Source organism: Saccostrea cucullata, unplaced genomic scaffold (assembly GCF_032062105.1).
Source record: "Saccostrea cucullata isolate Sc308-1 unplaced genomic scaffold, CSIRO_AGI_Scuc_v1 ctg252, whole genome shotgun sequence".
Classification (NCBI taxonomy): Eukaryota; Metazoa; Mollusca; class Bivalvia; order Ostreida; family Ostreidae; genus Saccostrea; species Saccostrea cuccullata.
In genome coordinates, this window is record NW_026928618.1 from 303,753 (window position 1) to 320,291 (window position 16,539).

A 16,539-nucleotide genomic window follows, 5' to 3' on the forward strand; every position below is an offset into this window, starting at 1 on the left:
TTTGCGTTTCATCCAAGGCAATGCTGCAATGACGCGTCTCGTTTTGTGTGTGACGTTTTACTCACGACACCATTTTCATGGCTGACGGTAGCTTTCCCTAGCACATATTTTGCCGATTGTTGGCTAGTTCTGGACCTTTATACAAATTTAGACAGGTAGTTATTTGTTGAACGGGTTACCAACATTACAAATAGAGTGTTGACACATCAAATGATAAACTTAAAGCAACAAAATGGGATCTTGTTTGTAAATACGTACCACATATTTAGCTCGCCGGTAGTTTTATGTGATCCTATGCAACTGATTGATCACCAAAGGTCATTTGGGAACAGCGAAGGCAAATGTGTTGTTGAATTATTCAGATTAAGGCAATATAAAGAAGATAAAACGGAACAGAAATCTATTTATCATGCTAATACAAGGGACATAATGCTAATAAACACAAGGGTCAAACTAATACCAGGGAAGGCTGAATAATGCTGATTGGTTATTCTTGGTTGTAGAAAAATGCTATTTTTTAGTGCAGTTGTCTCTTTTTATTTTAAAGTAAACACAGTTAAACATTCATAACAAAGTCCTAATATGGACCAGATACCTCAAAATGGAATTATTTGCCTGACTGGAAGTGGCAAAAATTTATTTTGACATAAATGAGAGTGTAATCCAAGATTCCTCTGACTCTAAGTCTAACCCCTGCTTTTAATATTTTGACATGTGCAGGGGAGAGTCAGAGTGGAGGCTGGTCCAACTTCCAAGATGAGAGAAATCATTATAAGGGGATGATTCTTCTACAATTTTATTGTCATTAAAAGGATGTTATCGCCATTTAAACGAACCTGTTGCCGACAAATGAAGGATCACTTGAATTAGTTAGCCTTCTCGTATGATGTCTCATTTGTTGGCGATAGGTCCATTTAAATGGCGATAGCATCCTTATAATGATGATAAAATCGTAGAAGAATCATCCCTTTATTGATTTCTCTCATCTCGGAAGTTAGATCTGCAGCAAAATAAAGGTGTAAAATGTAAGCAGAGTCGCGACACCAGCTGGTGTCGCTGAATCCCTACTCTTAATATGGCCTCCACTATTACTCTTCCCTACACATGTCAAAATATGAAAAGCAGGGGTTGGAGTCAGAGGAATCTTGGATTAGTGGGAATGGTGCTTCTAACAAGTCTTAGAGAAACACACCAGTTAACTGTTGTTGTTTTTTTCCTTGACAAAAATAACTTTGATGTTCATGTAATACTCTGTTTACTTCACATGAAACTAAAAAATATTTGTTAATTTTAAAGTCAAACCAGAGAAGATGGTGCGTCCAGTAAAAAGGCGCAATTCCTCTGTTACCTACACCAAATACCTCATTGAAGCCATCCGATATATCAGGTAAAATAAAGCAAAGTATGTTACTGGTCCCTGTCGGGTGATAGTGCTTTAAAAAATAATAATGACCCTATATACAATATGAATGCTAAGATTTGGTTGCCTCTCTACAAATTACTTTATGTCTAAAACTCTTTTCTGCAATTTTCAGATATCAGAAACAGATCCCCAACATAGAGAGAATATCTCGCTACATGAACCGTGAGTATGGACTGGCGGAATCCTTCACCGAGAAACATCTCCATTACGCCGTCAAAGACAACATCATCCACTCCTACATGGCGGTGGGCAAGAAGGGCAGCATGACAGGGGTAGAGCAGGAGGGGTTCAAGATTCCAGAGGAAGAGGAGGAAACTGTATGTGTTATTGTAGCTTTGCATGTATTCATGTGATGTATTGTTTGCTCTTAGTTATTTCCCTTGGCCACCATCTTGGTGGTCATTCTGGTAATTTTTCCTCTGTTCTGCCAAATATAAGAATGTGTAGCAGAAATATTTTGGGGAATATCTGTATGGAATAAAAATTATGAAATAAAGGACGCTCTAACAAATGTATATTTTTCAGAAAAACAATGCTTCCTACCCCACAATTGCCAGTATAAAAAGTTAAAAGTTGGTTGATTAATGAAGGAATATAATCATGTTGACCTCCAGTATGGCGGCCAATGGGAAATAACTCTTGTCAATTTGGGTCTACTGATACTAGTAAAGTATCTAATATGCAAGAATTTCCTGAATAAATAAAATTTAAATCAAATGTCTTCTTTTTTTGACCAGAGAGGGGACCATGACTGGTATTGTTTTGAGTGCCACACGGCGGGGGACGTCCTGCCCTGCTCCGACTGCTGGAGGGTATTCCATCCCAGCTGTACCCTGGAGGAGTGGACCGGACCCAAATTCACTTGTAGTATTTGTAAGGTAAGAATAGGTACATGTCCGTCCAAGACTCTCTTTTATTACCATGAATCATCTGTGAGAATCAGCTTCATTTTAAACTCCTATTAAATTTTGTGTTTTAAAGTTTGTATAATTGTCACCCTCCAAAAAAAATCAATATTGAAAAATTTATTAACATAAAAATATTTATACTGCATTTTCTTTCTTTTTTTCTTGTTTTGGTTGCTCAGGACATTGAGGTAAACTTTACTCTGTTAATGTCTACATCTTTGCTTTCACTTTTCTATATTTCAAATTTCTTGAATGTTCATTGAAGATTATTTTGAAAGAGTTTATTTAAGATTTTTATATTGTTATTTCTTAGTTTTGTTGTTAAAAATTGAATTATGAAGTGATGAATCTTTAGGCCTCTGAAGCTTAATTAAAATAAGTTTGTTTTTAGGTAATTAACATATGTAAATGTTGTTATATTAAAACCTATTTCTATGGTGCACATTCTTTCTTGTTGTAAAACACATTCATTTGAAATAATGAATATTTATAAAAATGCCTTTGATATTTTAATAAATATTTATATGATGACAAAATGTCATAATTTCTGGTATTTGCTTTGTAATAAATATCTTATTCAGAACATTTGGGAAAAAAAAAATTGCAAGATGTTTTTTTTTTTGAAAGCCTATTTTGAAATTGCACTCGAATACTCTTTCAATATAAAGGGAAAGATGGGAGATGGCTTTTTGTTTATAAGGTGAAAGCAAGCAATGCTTTGGGTAAAACCTCTATATTATCTTGCATGCAAGCAAGTGAGACACACCCAGAGGTGCTTTACTTACATGTTTATTCAGGGACCGGTACATGCATATGTACATCACAGTACATGTATGCTATAGAGTATATTAAAATTAGAGTGCTAAGTTCAAGCAAAAGCATATGTCCCACAAATAACTTTCCCAGGCTTGGCTGTTATTGGTAGAAAATACGAGATAATATATCTATGAGTAGCCAAATGGTCATACTTTACCACACAAACATAGCAGGTTTAAAGTGTAAATGCAGAGTATAATTTAAAATATAAATACAGGTACTATTATTTGCCATTTTCTAGTGTTGTAAAATTCATATTCTTTGGAATTTTCTTTTAACTATTCTTGAGTTAAAATGGACTTGAAATCAGTGTGCAAAATAAAGTTACTTATGAAATAATTATACATGACTTTATATGAATGTTATAAATGGCAAAGAAAGACCATTTTAAGACATTATGGAAGGCGTTGTACTGCAGTAAACACTTTGTTATGGTCGCTTGTTGGCAATAAATTGATTGAGATATGCTTATATAATAGTGTATGTGACACCCAATTTTTCAATGAAATTAAAGCACATTAAACAAAAAAGTGTAAAATTCTTAACCATACTGAATATATACCCTTATAAGCATGTTGGTTGATAATTACAGGAATTGCATTTGTATACTAGTACATGTAAGTACTCCATATAAAATGTAATGCTTATAATGATGTGAAAATAATCAGGGAAAGATATACATTGTATAGCATTAGGTAATAAATGATTTTCCTTTCAATCATTTTTTTCCTTCCAAAATCTGAGATAGTAGAACGCTCTATTTGTTGTAAAACAATGAATGTTTAAGAAACAGTTGTATGGTTTTATAAAAGTGTATTAAACAGACAATCAAAACTCTAATATATTCTCTATACACTTGTCTTGTCCAGCTTTTTTTTTAATAATAATGTAAAAAAGTTTTGAGCAAATACCGTATATACTCGCCTATAAGTCGGTCCGCCTATAAGTCGGTTGTATTTTATAAGCTTATATATCATAGGACTGACCTCATATAAAACCATTCATTTCATAGCTCGCTTATAAGTCGAACATAGAGTTTTGGACCAGAAATTAACTCCCAAAAATCCAACTTATAGGCGAGTATATACGATATACCGGTATATATGTAGGATCTATATGAATCTTTTCATTTCCAGGCAGCCTAAAACCAGTATTTACATGTTTTATTGATTTCTAAGCATTCTAATTCAGTATTTCCTTGTTTTATTGATTCACAGGCAGCCAAACAGAAGAAGAAAATCAAGAGGAGAATGTTAAACACACTGTTAGGGTACACCATACAGAGAATGAAGGAAAAGGTAAGCATGGAGATCAAAGCAGGGCTAGATTTTGTAAAGGAAATGTGAAACATATATCTTAAGGAGTAAAAGCACCTTAGAAAGAAATTGAAGTACCAATCTAATTAAAATGAGATTTTCCATTTGCTCCCATATTTTTATATGTCGTGAGGAAGGATCTTCCACGTGACATATAAAAATTTGGGAGCAAATGGAAGATCTTATTTTTATTAGACTGTTGAAGTACTTGAATCTTATCAATGTACTGTATATCGGGATTTTTGCGTGTGTATCCAATTTCTGCTTTGTTCATGATGAGTTCTGAATCGCGGAAAATAAAACAGCGTAAATTTAATACAAAGTTTTCTTCTTCTAGTAGAAGTATTTCTTAATGCTTATATCATAGAGGGTAGAAATAGCGGGATCAGAGGACAAGCGCAAGATACCTGTAATAGGTATAAGCCCTTATTGTTTGTTTACTAATTGACAAGCTAGCTAATTATTTTGGTCAGTTCTTTGCGAGAAGCTATTAAACTAATTAGACTAACTGATCTGCTAGTCAGTTTGGAACAGTTAATAACCTATGATTGTTTAAATCTTAAAAAATGATAGCTGTGGATTTGAAAGTTCGTACGCAACACAGGTGTGTAATCAGCTAAGTGGGTCTTCCGAAATTGACAAGGTGAAGGTTGATCAATCTATTTCTCACCCGTATGAAGTAACTCAAGCTTAATGACTTTACATTTTTCATCCAATTCCTTCATAGGCTTAAACATTTGTTAATAATATAATCAATGGGAATTTGAAATAGTGAAAATTTGATTCACGTAAATTTAATATACTGATTTAGGTTCTGATTCGTGGAAAAAAACAGGACTGGAAAAATCCTGATATATGGTATATTTATGCTTATCATAAAAGAATAGTTATATAGATATTTATTTTTAAATATACTTGAGAAGTTTTATTATTTTTATGATGTTGATCACTGGAGCTTGAACATCACCTAGCTAGTGCCACCGGTCAAAATCGCCACCAGATGTGTCAGTCAATGCATTGCAATAGAAAATAGCAAAAGCTAACAACAAATTGCTTTGATTTTTCTTTTTGGGTATCAGACCAAAGAACTTCACAAGATAGGACACAGAGAGCAAGAGAAGAAATTTACAAACTTTTTTGTGTATAAGACAATGGATCTCAACCACATAGAGATGAGAGTGGACCACCAGAAATACAAGACAGCTGAAGAGTTTCTAGCAGACATCCAGCTCATCTATCACAATGTGTACCTCATCTATGGAGGTAAATACACTATGAATGATAAAAGGGAGGGGGGGTTAGGAAGGCATTTTTTGAAGTGATTTGTGAAGATGTGATTATATTAGATAGTTTTGATTTTCTTAGTTTTAAGTTGGGAATTACTGCTAACTGTTGGCCACAAAGGTGTTAATTTTGATTGGCTTAAAAAATCATTGCATTTGATTGGCTTAGGAGATTAGCTTGAAAGTCACTGCTTTTGATTGGCTTGGGAGTTATTTTTGCTACAGTTATTTTGATGAGGTTCATTGCTTTTGATTGGCTTAGGGGTCATTTTTTTTATTGGTCCAGAACCCTTGCTTTTCATTGGTTTGCTTTTAGTTGATGTAAATTATTATACCCCACGCAACTAGTTGCGGGAGGTATAATGTTTTTGACCCGTCCGTCAGTCAGTCCGTCAGTCAGTCAGTCAGTCAGTCAGTCCTCTTTTTTTGTCAGCGCAACTCCTCATAAACCCCTGCACAGAATTTCGTCAAACTTTGCAGGTATTTAGGACACAATGTGTAGATGTGCATATTACCAGGAAATTCCGATTCCATTATTTTTTCCGGGAATTTCCGCACTTTTTAACTTAGGCATTTTCATACTTTGAATATAGAGATGAACAGTTTGTCAGCGCAACTCCTCATACACCGCTGCACAGAATTTCGTCAAACTTTGCAGTTATTTAGGACACAATGTGTAGATGTGCATATTACCAGGAAATTCCGATTCCAATATTTTTTTTCGGGAATTTCCGCACTTTTTAACTTAGGCATTTGGCCATACCTTGAATATAGAGATGAACAGTTTGTCAGCGCATCTCCTCATAAACCGCTGCACAGAATTTCGTCAAACTTTGCAGGTATTTAGGACACAATGTGTAGATGTGCATATTACCAGGAAATTCCGATTCCATTATTTTTTCCGGGAATTTCCGCACTTTTTGACTTAGGCATTTGGCCATACCTTGAATATAGAGATGAACAGTTTGTCAGTGCAACTCCTCATAAACCGCTTCACAGAATTTCGTCAAACTTTGCAGGTATTTAGGACACAATATGTAGATATGCATATTCCCAAGAAATTCTGATTCCATTATTTTTTTCGGGACTTTCCGCACTAAATACTTAGGTTTTTGGCCATACCTTGAATATAGAGATGAACAGTTTGTCAGCGCAACTCCTCATAAACTGCTGCACAGAATTTCGTTAAACTTTGCAGATATTTAGGACACAATATGTAGATGTGCATTTTCCTAGGAAATTCCGATTCCTTTATTTTTTCCGGCACTTTTTGCACTAAAAACTTAGGCATTTGGCCATACCTTTTACATAGAGATGAAAAGTTTGTCAGCGCAACTCCTCATAAACCGCTGCACAGAATTTCGTTAAACTTTGCATATATTTAGGACACAATATGTAGATGTGCATATTCCCAGGAAATTCCGATTCCTTTATTTTTTCCGGCACTTTCCGCACTAAAATCTTAGGTTTTTGGCCATACCTTTTACATAGAGATGAACAGTTTGTCAGCGCAACTCCTCATAAACCACTGCACAGAATTTTGTTAAACTTTGCAGATATTTAGGACACAATATGTAGATGTGCATATTACCAGGAAATTCCGATTCCTTTATTTTTCCAGGAATTTCCACACTTTCCAACTTAGACTTTTTGGCCATATTTTGAATATACAGATGAACAGTTTGTCAGCACCACTCCCCTTAAACTGTTGTACATAGTTTCGTCAACCTATGCAGATATTTAGGACATATTCTATTATTTTATCCCAAAGAGTTTTGCCTATTATTCAAGAAAATTTCTCCCCCCCCCCCCCCCCCCCAAACCACTTCAAATTAATGTTTGGATTTGTATAATGCCAAGAAATTTTGATTCCATTATTTATCTAGAAACTTCATTCCACATTTAAATGTCCTTATATGCAAGACATTTTGATGTGAAGATTTTTTTGCAATTATTGCCCTTTTTCATCTATACTATGTATTTAAAGTGCACTAGCTGTGCCTTTCATTATGTGTTTCACCGTCAAGTTTTGGGGGAGCGTGGGGTATGTGAGCTAGCTCACTTTTTCTTTCATATTGGATGTAAATATATTACACTGTTATAGAAGTAAAATTAAGTTTATATTTTGAGATTCCCTGGAATGTGATTTTAAAAATTATTTGTAATTATTTATGTATATATATATATATATATATATATATATCATTTAATGAATCGCACAGTTTAATGTGCAATTTTTTTTATTTCCAGAGGAAAAGAAAGGAATGGTGGAACTAGCCTTTATTCTTGTTAAAGACTGTAAATATGATGTTAGTGTTATTAGTTCTACATTTAGTCTACATGTGCTTATATAAATCGGATAGCTATGGCTTCAGATCCTGGTCAAAGATTACATATACAGGGTTGTCCCCAAGAATTAAAATAACAATGCACAATAAAAAAAAAAGTAGAAGGGAGGGGTCTGGAGTTCCTCCCATAATAGCAGGAGATTGAGGAGGAACAACAGAATAAAGTTCTGGCATTTATGTTATAACAGGTGGGAAATTCCTTGATCCAAGGGTCTTGGGGAAAACCCTGACATGTGTAACAAATGCTACATATGTATTTCAATTACCTGGTATATAAACATGTGGCTATCAACAGTCTTTCCTTTGTTAGATAGATCTTGCAACGTAAGGAAGTAACATTTTATATACAGTATTTATTTTCTTGATTTTAGATAGATGAAATGAGACAGTGTCAAAACTGTTATTATATGTCCAATGCAAAACCTAAAGATTGGTTCTGTCAACCATGTGTAAGTATTCTAGAATTCTGTTCCATATTATAATATTTATGAGGAAACACTTAAAAAGTACATGTACAGTTGAACTTCAGTATCTCAGACATGGATATCTTGAATACCATGGATTTATCTAAGTCATTTAGAAGTATAAACCACTTATTCTTTATGTATTTTACCCTGGATCTGTCGAATCCTTGGTTACTGTAAATGTATTATGTTTAGCTTGTACGATATTTGGCGGAAATTGATTTTTGAACGAGTTAATGTAGTTTTGATTTAGCGCATTTTTAAATATTCTTACTTATGTATATATGTGCAAGACATTTAGCATTGTACTTGAATTAGCGGGAGTTCCGTACCACTAAAAGTGCTAAAAAGAATACACAGCCAAATGTAATACGTTTACAGTATCTTGAAGTTTTTTCTTGGTCCCTTTGAGTTAGGGATAATGTGGTTTGACTGTATGTGTATTTAAATCTATGAAATAGATGCATTATCAAACAGATATTAAGAGCCATTCTCTGTATTGACTTGAACTTTTATATAGGAGCTGTGGCACGCATAGTCTCAGAATTTCTCCAAACTCTGTATGATAAAAGTCATTGATACCTTAAACTGAAATCAGGCAAAAATTGGTTGCTATGCTTTATAGTTACCATGGCAACATGTCTTAAAGTTTGAAAAATGGACTTTTTTAGCATGTTTAGAGCCCCATAGTTAACATTTGCGGCAAAGCAAACAATTGGCAATGACTGTTTCCAAAAGTTGAAGGTCAGATTTCTCGAATGCATGATAAACATGTTTGGTAAATCAACTATTACATATGTTACTATGGTAACAAAGTATTCAAAAGTAAAAAAAAATATTCATTGAATTTTATAAAGTCATACATGTAAAAATAAAAAGCAATTATAGGATGAAATGTGACAAAATAATAGAAAAAAGAGCCTTGAAACATATACCAAGAACAAAATATGATATTTCATTTTGGTTGGCAATGGTTGCCAAGGTTTTTATACCACAGAGAGCCTTCAAAGTAACACTGTGTATGTTTAAATCTGATTCTATCTTTTAAAAAAGCATATTTCCTCATAACTAATGATCAATTTTTAAAGATGTTGGTGTGCTCCTAGTTTTCCCATTTGAAAAAATTCAGATTAGATTCTTTAAATAGAGCGTTGCTATGGAAATACGCAGAAAATATATGCTTAAAAACCGGAAAATTATATTCTTTCCTTGGATACGAACCCTTAAGTGTAGATTCCCAAAACTTTTATGATTGATATTTATTAACAGCTAACCTGACTTTTAATTTTGACTATCATCCAATCTCTAAGTGGATGCAAGAAGTTGTCACACAGGGTTTAATATTGATATAAAGTTCACAAAATCGAACATTTTCCCTTCTTGGTAACCATAGCAACAGTGTTGTTTTCTTCATCAAATTTTATCAATATATGATATTCAACTTCAGTTCTAACAGATAAGTACTATTCAAGCTGAGTCCTTTAATTTGTTTCTTGATTATATGGCAATTTAATTCTTAATGCAGCGAAAAATAATTCACTTTTAAGCACTGGTACTTTGTTTCCATGGTAACACTGCAAAGTAGCAATTATACCCAATTTTTCTTATGGTTTTGGTGATGCAAGGTCATAAAGATGCATATTTGCCAGTCTTGAATTTTCATGTTTTTCCTCAAGACAGTAGCATTAACCCAATCTTAGTTACTGGTTTTGCATGGTTACACTGTGTTACCATGGCAACCATAAAAGTTATTTATAGAATAATATTGCTTATACTTATATACTTAAGGTCAAAAATTTTCATTGTTTTTCTTAAGTCGTTTATTGAGTTTGAGCATGTAACACCCACCATTAGTGAATACGGAGTGTTTTTCAGCATATTTCAGCATTTTAAATGTATTCCAAATGTACCCTTGGTTACCACTTACTTAGAGATATATTCTAAACAGTTTCTTTACAGTATAAGTGACATCATGTTTTTGTGAGAATGATTTGTTTGCTTTTTCTAGTTTTTATTAAGCCACAGTTAAGATTTAAAGTGGCTGAAAATCTCGATTTTTCAAACTTTTCCGGCTGTTGCCATAGCAACCGAGACACATAGCAACGAAATTTCGTTTGATATTTGTTTCTGGTGTCAAGTACTAAGCAGGGGTGAAGTTTCATCAAAATCGGTGACCATGCGTGGCAACGAAGTTTAAGTGGTTACAGAGAATGGCTATTAACATTCATTGGAAATTGACTTTCACCTATATCTGCTAACAAAGCTGTTGAAAAATTGCTTATATGAATTAAAAGTCACTATTCCCTATCTAGCTTGCTACACAAGATTTCATTGCTTAGCAAGATAGGTGTACATTTCTGTATACCCTACTTTAGCTGTTGGTAAATAAATTCAAGACACAATGCATAAAAATAAAATAAAATACATGTAACATGATGTCACGATGCATTGTTAGCATGTTGTAAATCTTGTCAATAGGTTGAAACACAGTTGATTGGCCTTAGGTTTACAAAGAATTTATCTGGCTGGGTCCAGTTTAAGGTGTTTAGGAATTTAACCCAAGTTGTGTTCCATACACCTTTCAGTCTTTAGCCTCAGTATGTACAGTATGGAATAAAACCCATCTAATAAATTCCCATACACATTTTATTAAGCCTGGATAACTAATAATATGCATGTATCAGTGCATCGTCGCAAACCACGGCCAAAATGTACGCTCCTCTCCCATCTGGCCGTGGTTGAACGAGGAGAGAATTCTTCGTAGCTCATTAAAATATTGACCAATGCCAGTAAAGCATAGTCGGATGATGAACTTGATCGCGACCTTTCAATATCCAATCGCAGTAAAGGAAATATGTTTTGTGTACTGTTGACGTCAGTTGTTGATTTGGATTGCGATGGAAACAAAACTTGCCACTGACTGAATGTGACGTCACAGTAGAGAGGCGTAAATATTCAAGATTACAACACTTTTTGTTATCAAACAGCCACGGGTAGGAGAGAGCTATATATGCGGACTCCAGACAGTGGCTTGAGACGATGGTATCAGCGTGTATAAGAGAGAACTGTAATTTGTTGATGATTTGTTTTTTGTAGAATCCTCCACATGAATTAGTGTATGCTAAGTTAAAGGGCTACTGTCACTGGCCGGCCAAAGTCATACGACACGTAGCAGATAAATACGACTGTAGATTTTTTGGGGCCCCGCATCAGAGGTACTTATTGTTTTCCACTACCATGATATGTATAGATATATATGACTGATTAGAAATATTCTAGAATCTTTAAGAATAGAACAAGTTCAAAAAAGTATTTTAGATTGAGAAGGAATTTATAGCAATCACTTGAATAAAAATTGTGTTTTATTTTTCAGAGCCCTTATACCAAAGGATATGATAAAACCAATAGAAACCAACATAAAGACCTTGACAGTCAAAAGATCTGCAGGTAATTACGTATTTGTAGCTTTGCCTATATTATAAAATCAGAATATAAAATTTAAAAAAAAGATTAATTAAAAAGACAAATTAAATTGTCTTTGAATTTCATTTACTTTTCTGAGTGGTGAAAGTCTAATGGCACTTAAAATCTTTCTCAAACAATTTTGGTTGATTAAAAAACTTTATAAAGAAAGAGAAAAATGTTTTCCAAATTTTTGGGAGTGAGAAGAATTTACTATAATTTATTTGTGATTGAAGGTTTTGTGAAGGCCTGTGAAGAGTTAGCTAGACATCAGAGGTTACTGGCGGAGAAACATTTCACAGCAGACTCCGACTCCGAGAGCCTGGAAGGGAGCGACAATGGACCAGAACGAATGGAAGAGGAGGAAGAAGAGGAGGAGGAAACCAGTCCACTGGAGGTCAGCTCCACCAGTGTTAGTCCAATGAAGAAGAGGATCTGTCTTAAGGTGAGTGAAGCTCCACCAGTGTTAGTCCAATGAAGAAGAGGATCTGTTTAAAGGTAGGTGAAGTTCCAGGAGTGTTCTTCCAAATTAAAGTCTGTACCAGTATCAATCACATAATTATATAATAGCTCACATTCTTCCAGCTTTGCAAGGTTGTTGTTTGCTCAATCTAGGATAATTTTTTGTTTGTTTTTTGTTTACATACCCTTTATATATCAGAAGATAAGGCTTTTGATCACATTTAATTTTTTGTTCCCCAGGCCCCCACACCAGAGGACAGTAATTTAGTGACGTCTAGTGAGGATAAAGTCCCTAAAGTGATCACACTAAATGCCTCCAGTCAAACCATCACAAAGGTTAGTAGTGTGCCTATGATCTTCATATGTTTTATTATCACTGTGTATACTTCAATCCACAAAAATTTTGACCTCACAGAAGTGGGTGATCTGTATTTTTAAGTATTTGAGAATGTTTGTTTTAGTAGCTCAGTCTTGTGTACTAAAATACCTGTGTATCACTACAGTTAACCAAAAGTCAGAGTATCCAGACGGAACTAGAACCAAAACCAGATTCAACCGATTCTAAACCAGAACCAGCTCTACCAATGCAGTGCAGTCCGGATGCCTCCGACGCCAAGAGTGGCGATGAGGAGGCCCCCGTGCTGAGCCCCAGTAATGAGGCCAGCGAGGAGAAACCGCCAGAAACCATGTGTAACTGTAGTGAGAAGTACGAGAAGATCATCAGTGATTTAGAGGCCAAACTGGAAACAGCCCATCAGGATGAGAAAGAGAAGGCCTTAGAAGAACTCTCTGATAGGGTAGGTGTAGAAAAGAGAAGGCCTTAAAAGAGCTTTCAGATAGGGTAGGTCTAGAAAAGAGTAGGCCTTAGAAGAACTCTCGGATAGGGTAGGTGTAGAAAAGAGAAGGCCTTGCAAGAACTCTCGGATAGGGTAAGGTCTAGAAAAGGGAAGGCCTTAGAAGAGCTCTCAGATAGGGTAGGTCTAGAAAAGAGAAGGCCTTAGATCTAGAAGAACTCTCTAATAGGGTAGGTCTAGAGGTCTTATTGGGACTGATTTGTTCACAAGACATGTTGGGACTGATTTGTTCACAAGACATATTGGGACTGATTTGTTCATTTCCTTATAATTGTACAGATATGTCCAGTTGTCTTTTGTTGAACAGTTTATTAGACATCACGGTGAAGAGTAGAGGCCTTTCTTAATAATGATCATTGTATGTTTATTGTATAATGTTACAGGAAAGAAATGGGCAATACTGTTGACAAACATTTCTTTGCGATATCTTTTATTCATCATTCTTCAATTTGAAATCTAAGAATACTTATTTTGGCAACCAAGGCAACATCTAAAATCTGTAGATGAATTCACTTACGAAATAAGATATCATTTTTAGAGTGTCATTGGGGTATAACATGAAGTCGGTCACGTGATCAAATTCTATAATGCCCGAAGGGCGTTATAGTAGATTTGATCACGTACCGACTTCATGTCATACCCCAATGAAACTCTAAAAAATGATATTTTATTTCTTATATTTATATTTTACATTTTTATTTGTGTTACAAAGAAATATAGGTATTATTTAGACTTTGATTTTGAAATACAACGTAACGTATCTACGACGTTATGTGATGTCACGGTCGGAACTTTCCAAATTGCTCGTGCAGTTTGCTTAATGTCTGATCATGTGACCAATTGCCATGTCATTGAAAATTGAATCTCAATTTTATTAGCATTGTTATATAAGGAAAGACATCAGCAAATGTAAATATATGTAATTGGTTCCCAATGAAAAATATTCATGAATAAAAGAAAGCCACAGAAATTTCTATCTTGAAAATAAACATGATAAAAGTTGGTCCACAGTACTAGTAGTTTATTTATGTCCAAAAAACATTCAGTATAGTTTTTTCATAGCACTGGTTTTCACTGCTGAAAAATATTTCGGCACATGGCATAAAGAAATTCAATGCATAGAATAGATTACAGATATTCTCAAAGTTTTCATTTGATTACAGCTTCAGAAAGACTTTGAGGAGGACAAGCAGCAAGCTGTGTCTCGAGCCATGGCAAACATGAATCGCGAGATTGAACGTACAAAACAGGCCACAGAGGAAAAATGCAAGAAAGAGTATATGGAGGAAATGAAGAAACTGGCAGCAAAACATAAAGATGCAATATCTGCTACCAAGAAAAAGCAGTGGGTAAGTAGCTAGGCTAAAAGCAATGTCAAAGGTCAAAAGCCAGAGAAGATAAGGGGGTGGGTAATTTAAGTAAGACCTTATTTTTATTAGATGAGAATAAATGTGTAGATTTTATATTTCTGGAGAAAAAATTTGGTTCTATAATAGATTTATGATTCTTTTTAATGCTACTCCTAAATAAGTCTTTATTCTAATCTTGGACTGATTAGAATTTTAACTGATTTCTTTTTAGTGCTATAACTGATTAGAATTGTGACTGATTTCTCTTTAATGCTATAACTGATAAGAATTTTGACTGATTTCTTTTCCTTTTTAGTGCTATAAGTTTTTTAACTTTTGAAGGATTTCTTCTTACTGCTATAACTGATTAGAATTTTGACTGATTCTTTGTAGTGCTATAATTGTGAGGAGGAGGCAATGTACCATTGTTGTTGGAACACTTCGTACTGTTCCGTCAAGTGTCAGCAGGAACACTGGCACAAGGAACACAAACGTGTGTGTCGACGGAAACGGTAGCCGTTCACCAAAAACCGTTCATCTACCAGAGGAGAAAATCTGACAGGGAGACATTAAAGCACAGTGCTATTTACAGTGCATTCGTTCTGTAAGAGACCAAGTACCTGAAGGATAGAGATTTGAATACTAGGAGAAAAAAGACTGGCCATGGGGAATCTGTTGCAGCAGACTCGATTTAGTTCACCATATAAAACTGTCACCCATTTGATTGACAGTTTGGCGTACATGTATTTTATATAGTAATAAGATTTCTATGATGAAAAATTTTACCTAGCTTTATATCTGGAATAGAAACTTTTGATCAATTTTACATTTAATTACATTGAATTGGAATTTTTTTTTTTCAAATTGAAATATTGAGGAATTTTATAAATAATATTTTTTCAAGAATAATTTTGTATGCCTTCACTACCGCAAGGGACAAGTGAATGAAACTGAAATAGCACGTATTCCTTAGCAGTCAGTGAAAGGATATGTTTTTGTACAGTACTTTTAATCATACCGGCCATATATATTTGTTATACATGTATAAACAGGTCTTCATTGCAAACCATAGAATATTACACAGTCATATTTCATTGTAGTAGTAGCACAGGGAATTTAAAGTCCTTTGCATTATTTATATAGAGTGTAATTATTTATACATGTGCATAGCAAGCAAATCCTTTTACCTTTTCTTTTGAACTATTCCAAGGATTGTGAATAATTAAGTACCTGTATATAAATTATAGTTACTTATTTTTTTTTAATATATTGCAAGTAGAATGTTCTATGTTTTCAAGTTTTGAAATACTTGTATGAATTTATTAATTTGTAGATTTTTTTCCATTGAAAAAATATCGATTTAAGAGAAAGTGTTACTGAATTGATACCTACCATGTACTAGGAGAAGGCTGATTTGCATTGAAAACTCTGATATCTTGATCATTGTCATGTTGAATGCCTGGGATTAATTGAGAGGAGTTGATTGTCTTTTAATACTTTGTTATGATTAAAACCTTGTGTTTGTTGATTTGAGAATATCTTAAAAGAATACTGTATGTGTACTTAAAAAAGCGGGCTTCATAATTTAGCGGCTTTGGCACAGACAACATTGCAGTAATTCATAAATACTGTTAAAAAATCATTTATACCAGTACATGTAATATAAAGTGCGGACATGTGTAGCGCTAATTCATGATTGTGCTACCCAGTGATTGCGCTAAATGTTGAATACTCCAATTCATGTACACGTACAGTATTTTCGTATTTTACCATGTATATCAAAGATATACTGTATGTTCTCATTTTATACGAGAATTTGTTCAAGACTCGTGCTCGGAATTTACAGCAAAAATG

The 16,539-nt window shown here is 34.2% G+C and overlaps 1 protein-coding gene across 2 annotated transcripts; it reads left to right on the top strand.

The window, feature by feature from the left end:
- The first annotated feature begins 18 nt into the window (after window positions 1-18).
- On the top strand, window positions 19-15,565 carry LOC134278213 (zinc finger MYND domain-containing protein 11-like). Of its 2 annotated transcripts, none has more exons than XM_062760531.1 (15): window positions 19-165; window positions 1,308-1,387; window positions 1,536-1,740; window positions 2,161-2,301; window positions 4,365-4,445; window positions 5,543-5,726; window positions 7,997-8,055; window positions 8,466-8,543; window positions 11,655-11,773; window positions 11,932-12,005; window positions 12,257-12,465; window positions 12,723-12,818; window positions 12,986-13,279; window positions 14,500-14,685; window positions 15,079-15,565. In XM_062760531.1, exons 2-15 carry the CDS (start codon window positions 1,311-1,313, stop codon window positions 15,199-15,201), a joined length of 1,926 nt encoding a protein of 641 aa, XP_062616515.1. In that variant the 5' UTR covers window positions 19-165; window positions 1,308-1,310; the 3' UTR covers window positions 15,202-15,565. The 2 variants fall into 2 exon arrangements, with proteins under 2 accessions (XP_062616515.1, XP_062616517.1); XM_062760533.1 differs by having other exon boundaries at window positions 56-155; window positions 1,297-1,387.
- Window positions 15,566-16,539: the final 974 nt, after the last annotated feature.

What these genes read in the sequence shown, in the direction of transcription:
- LOC134278213 (XM_062760531.1), top strand. Translation starts at nt 1,311, where the DNA reads ATGGTGCGTCCAGTAAAAAGGCGCAATTCCTCTGTTACCTACACCAAA. An exon ending in TTTGGGGCCCCGCATCAGAG is followed by an intron (nt 11,774 to 11,931) that starts GTACTTATTGTT and finishes TTTATTTTTCAG; the next exon opens with AGCCCTTATACCAAAGGATA. An exon ending in GACAGTCAAAAGATCTGCAG is followed by an intron (nt 12,006 to 12,256) that starts GTAATTACGTAT and finishes TTGTGATTGAAG; the next exon opens with GTTTTGTGAAGGCCTGTGAA.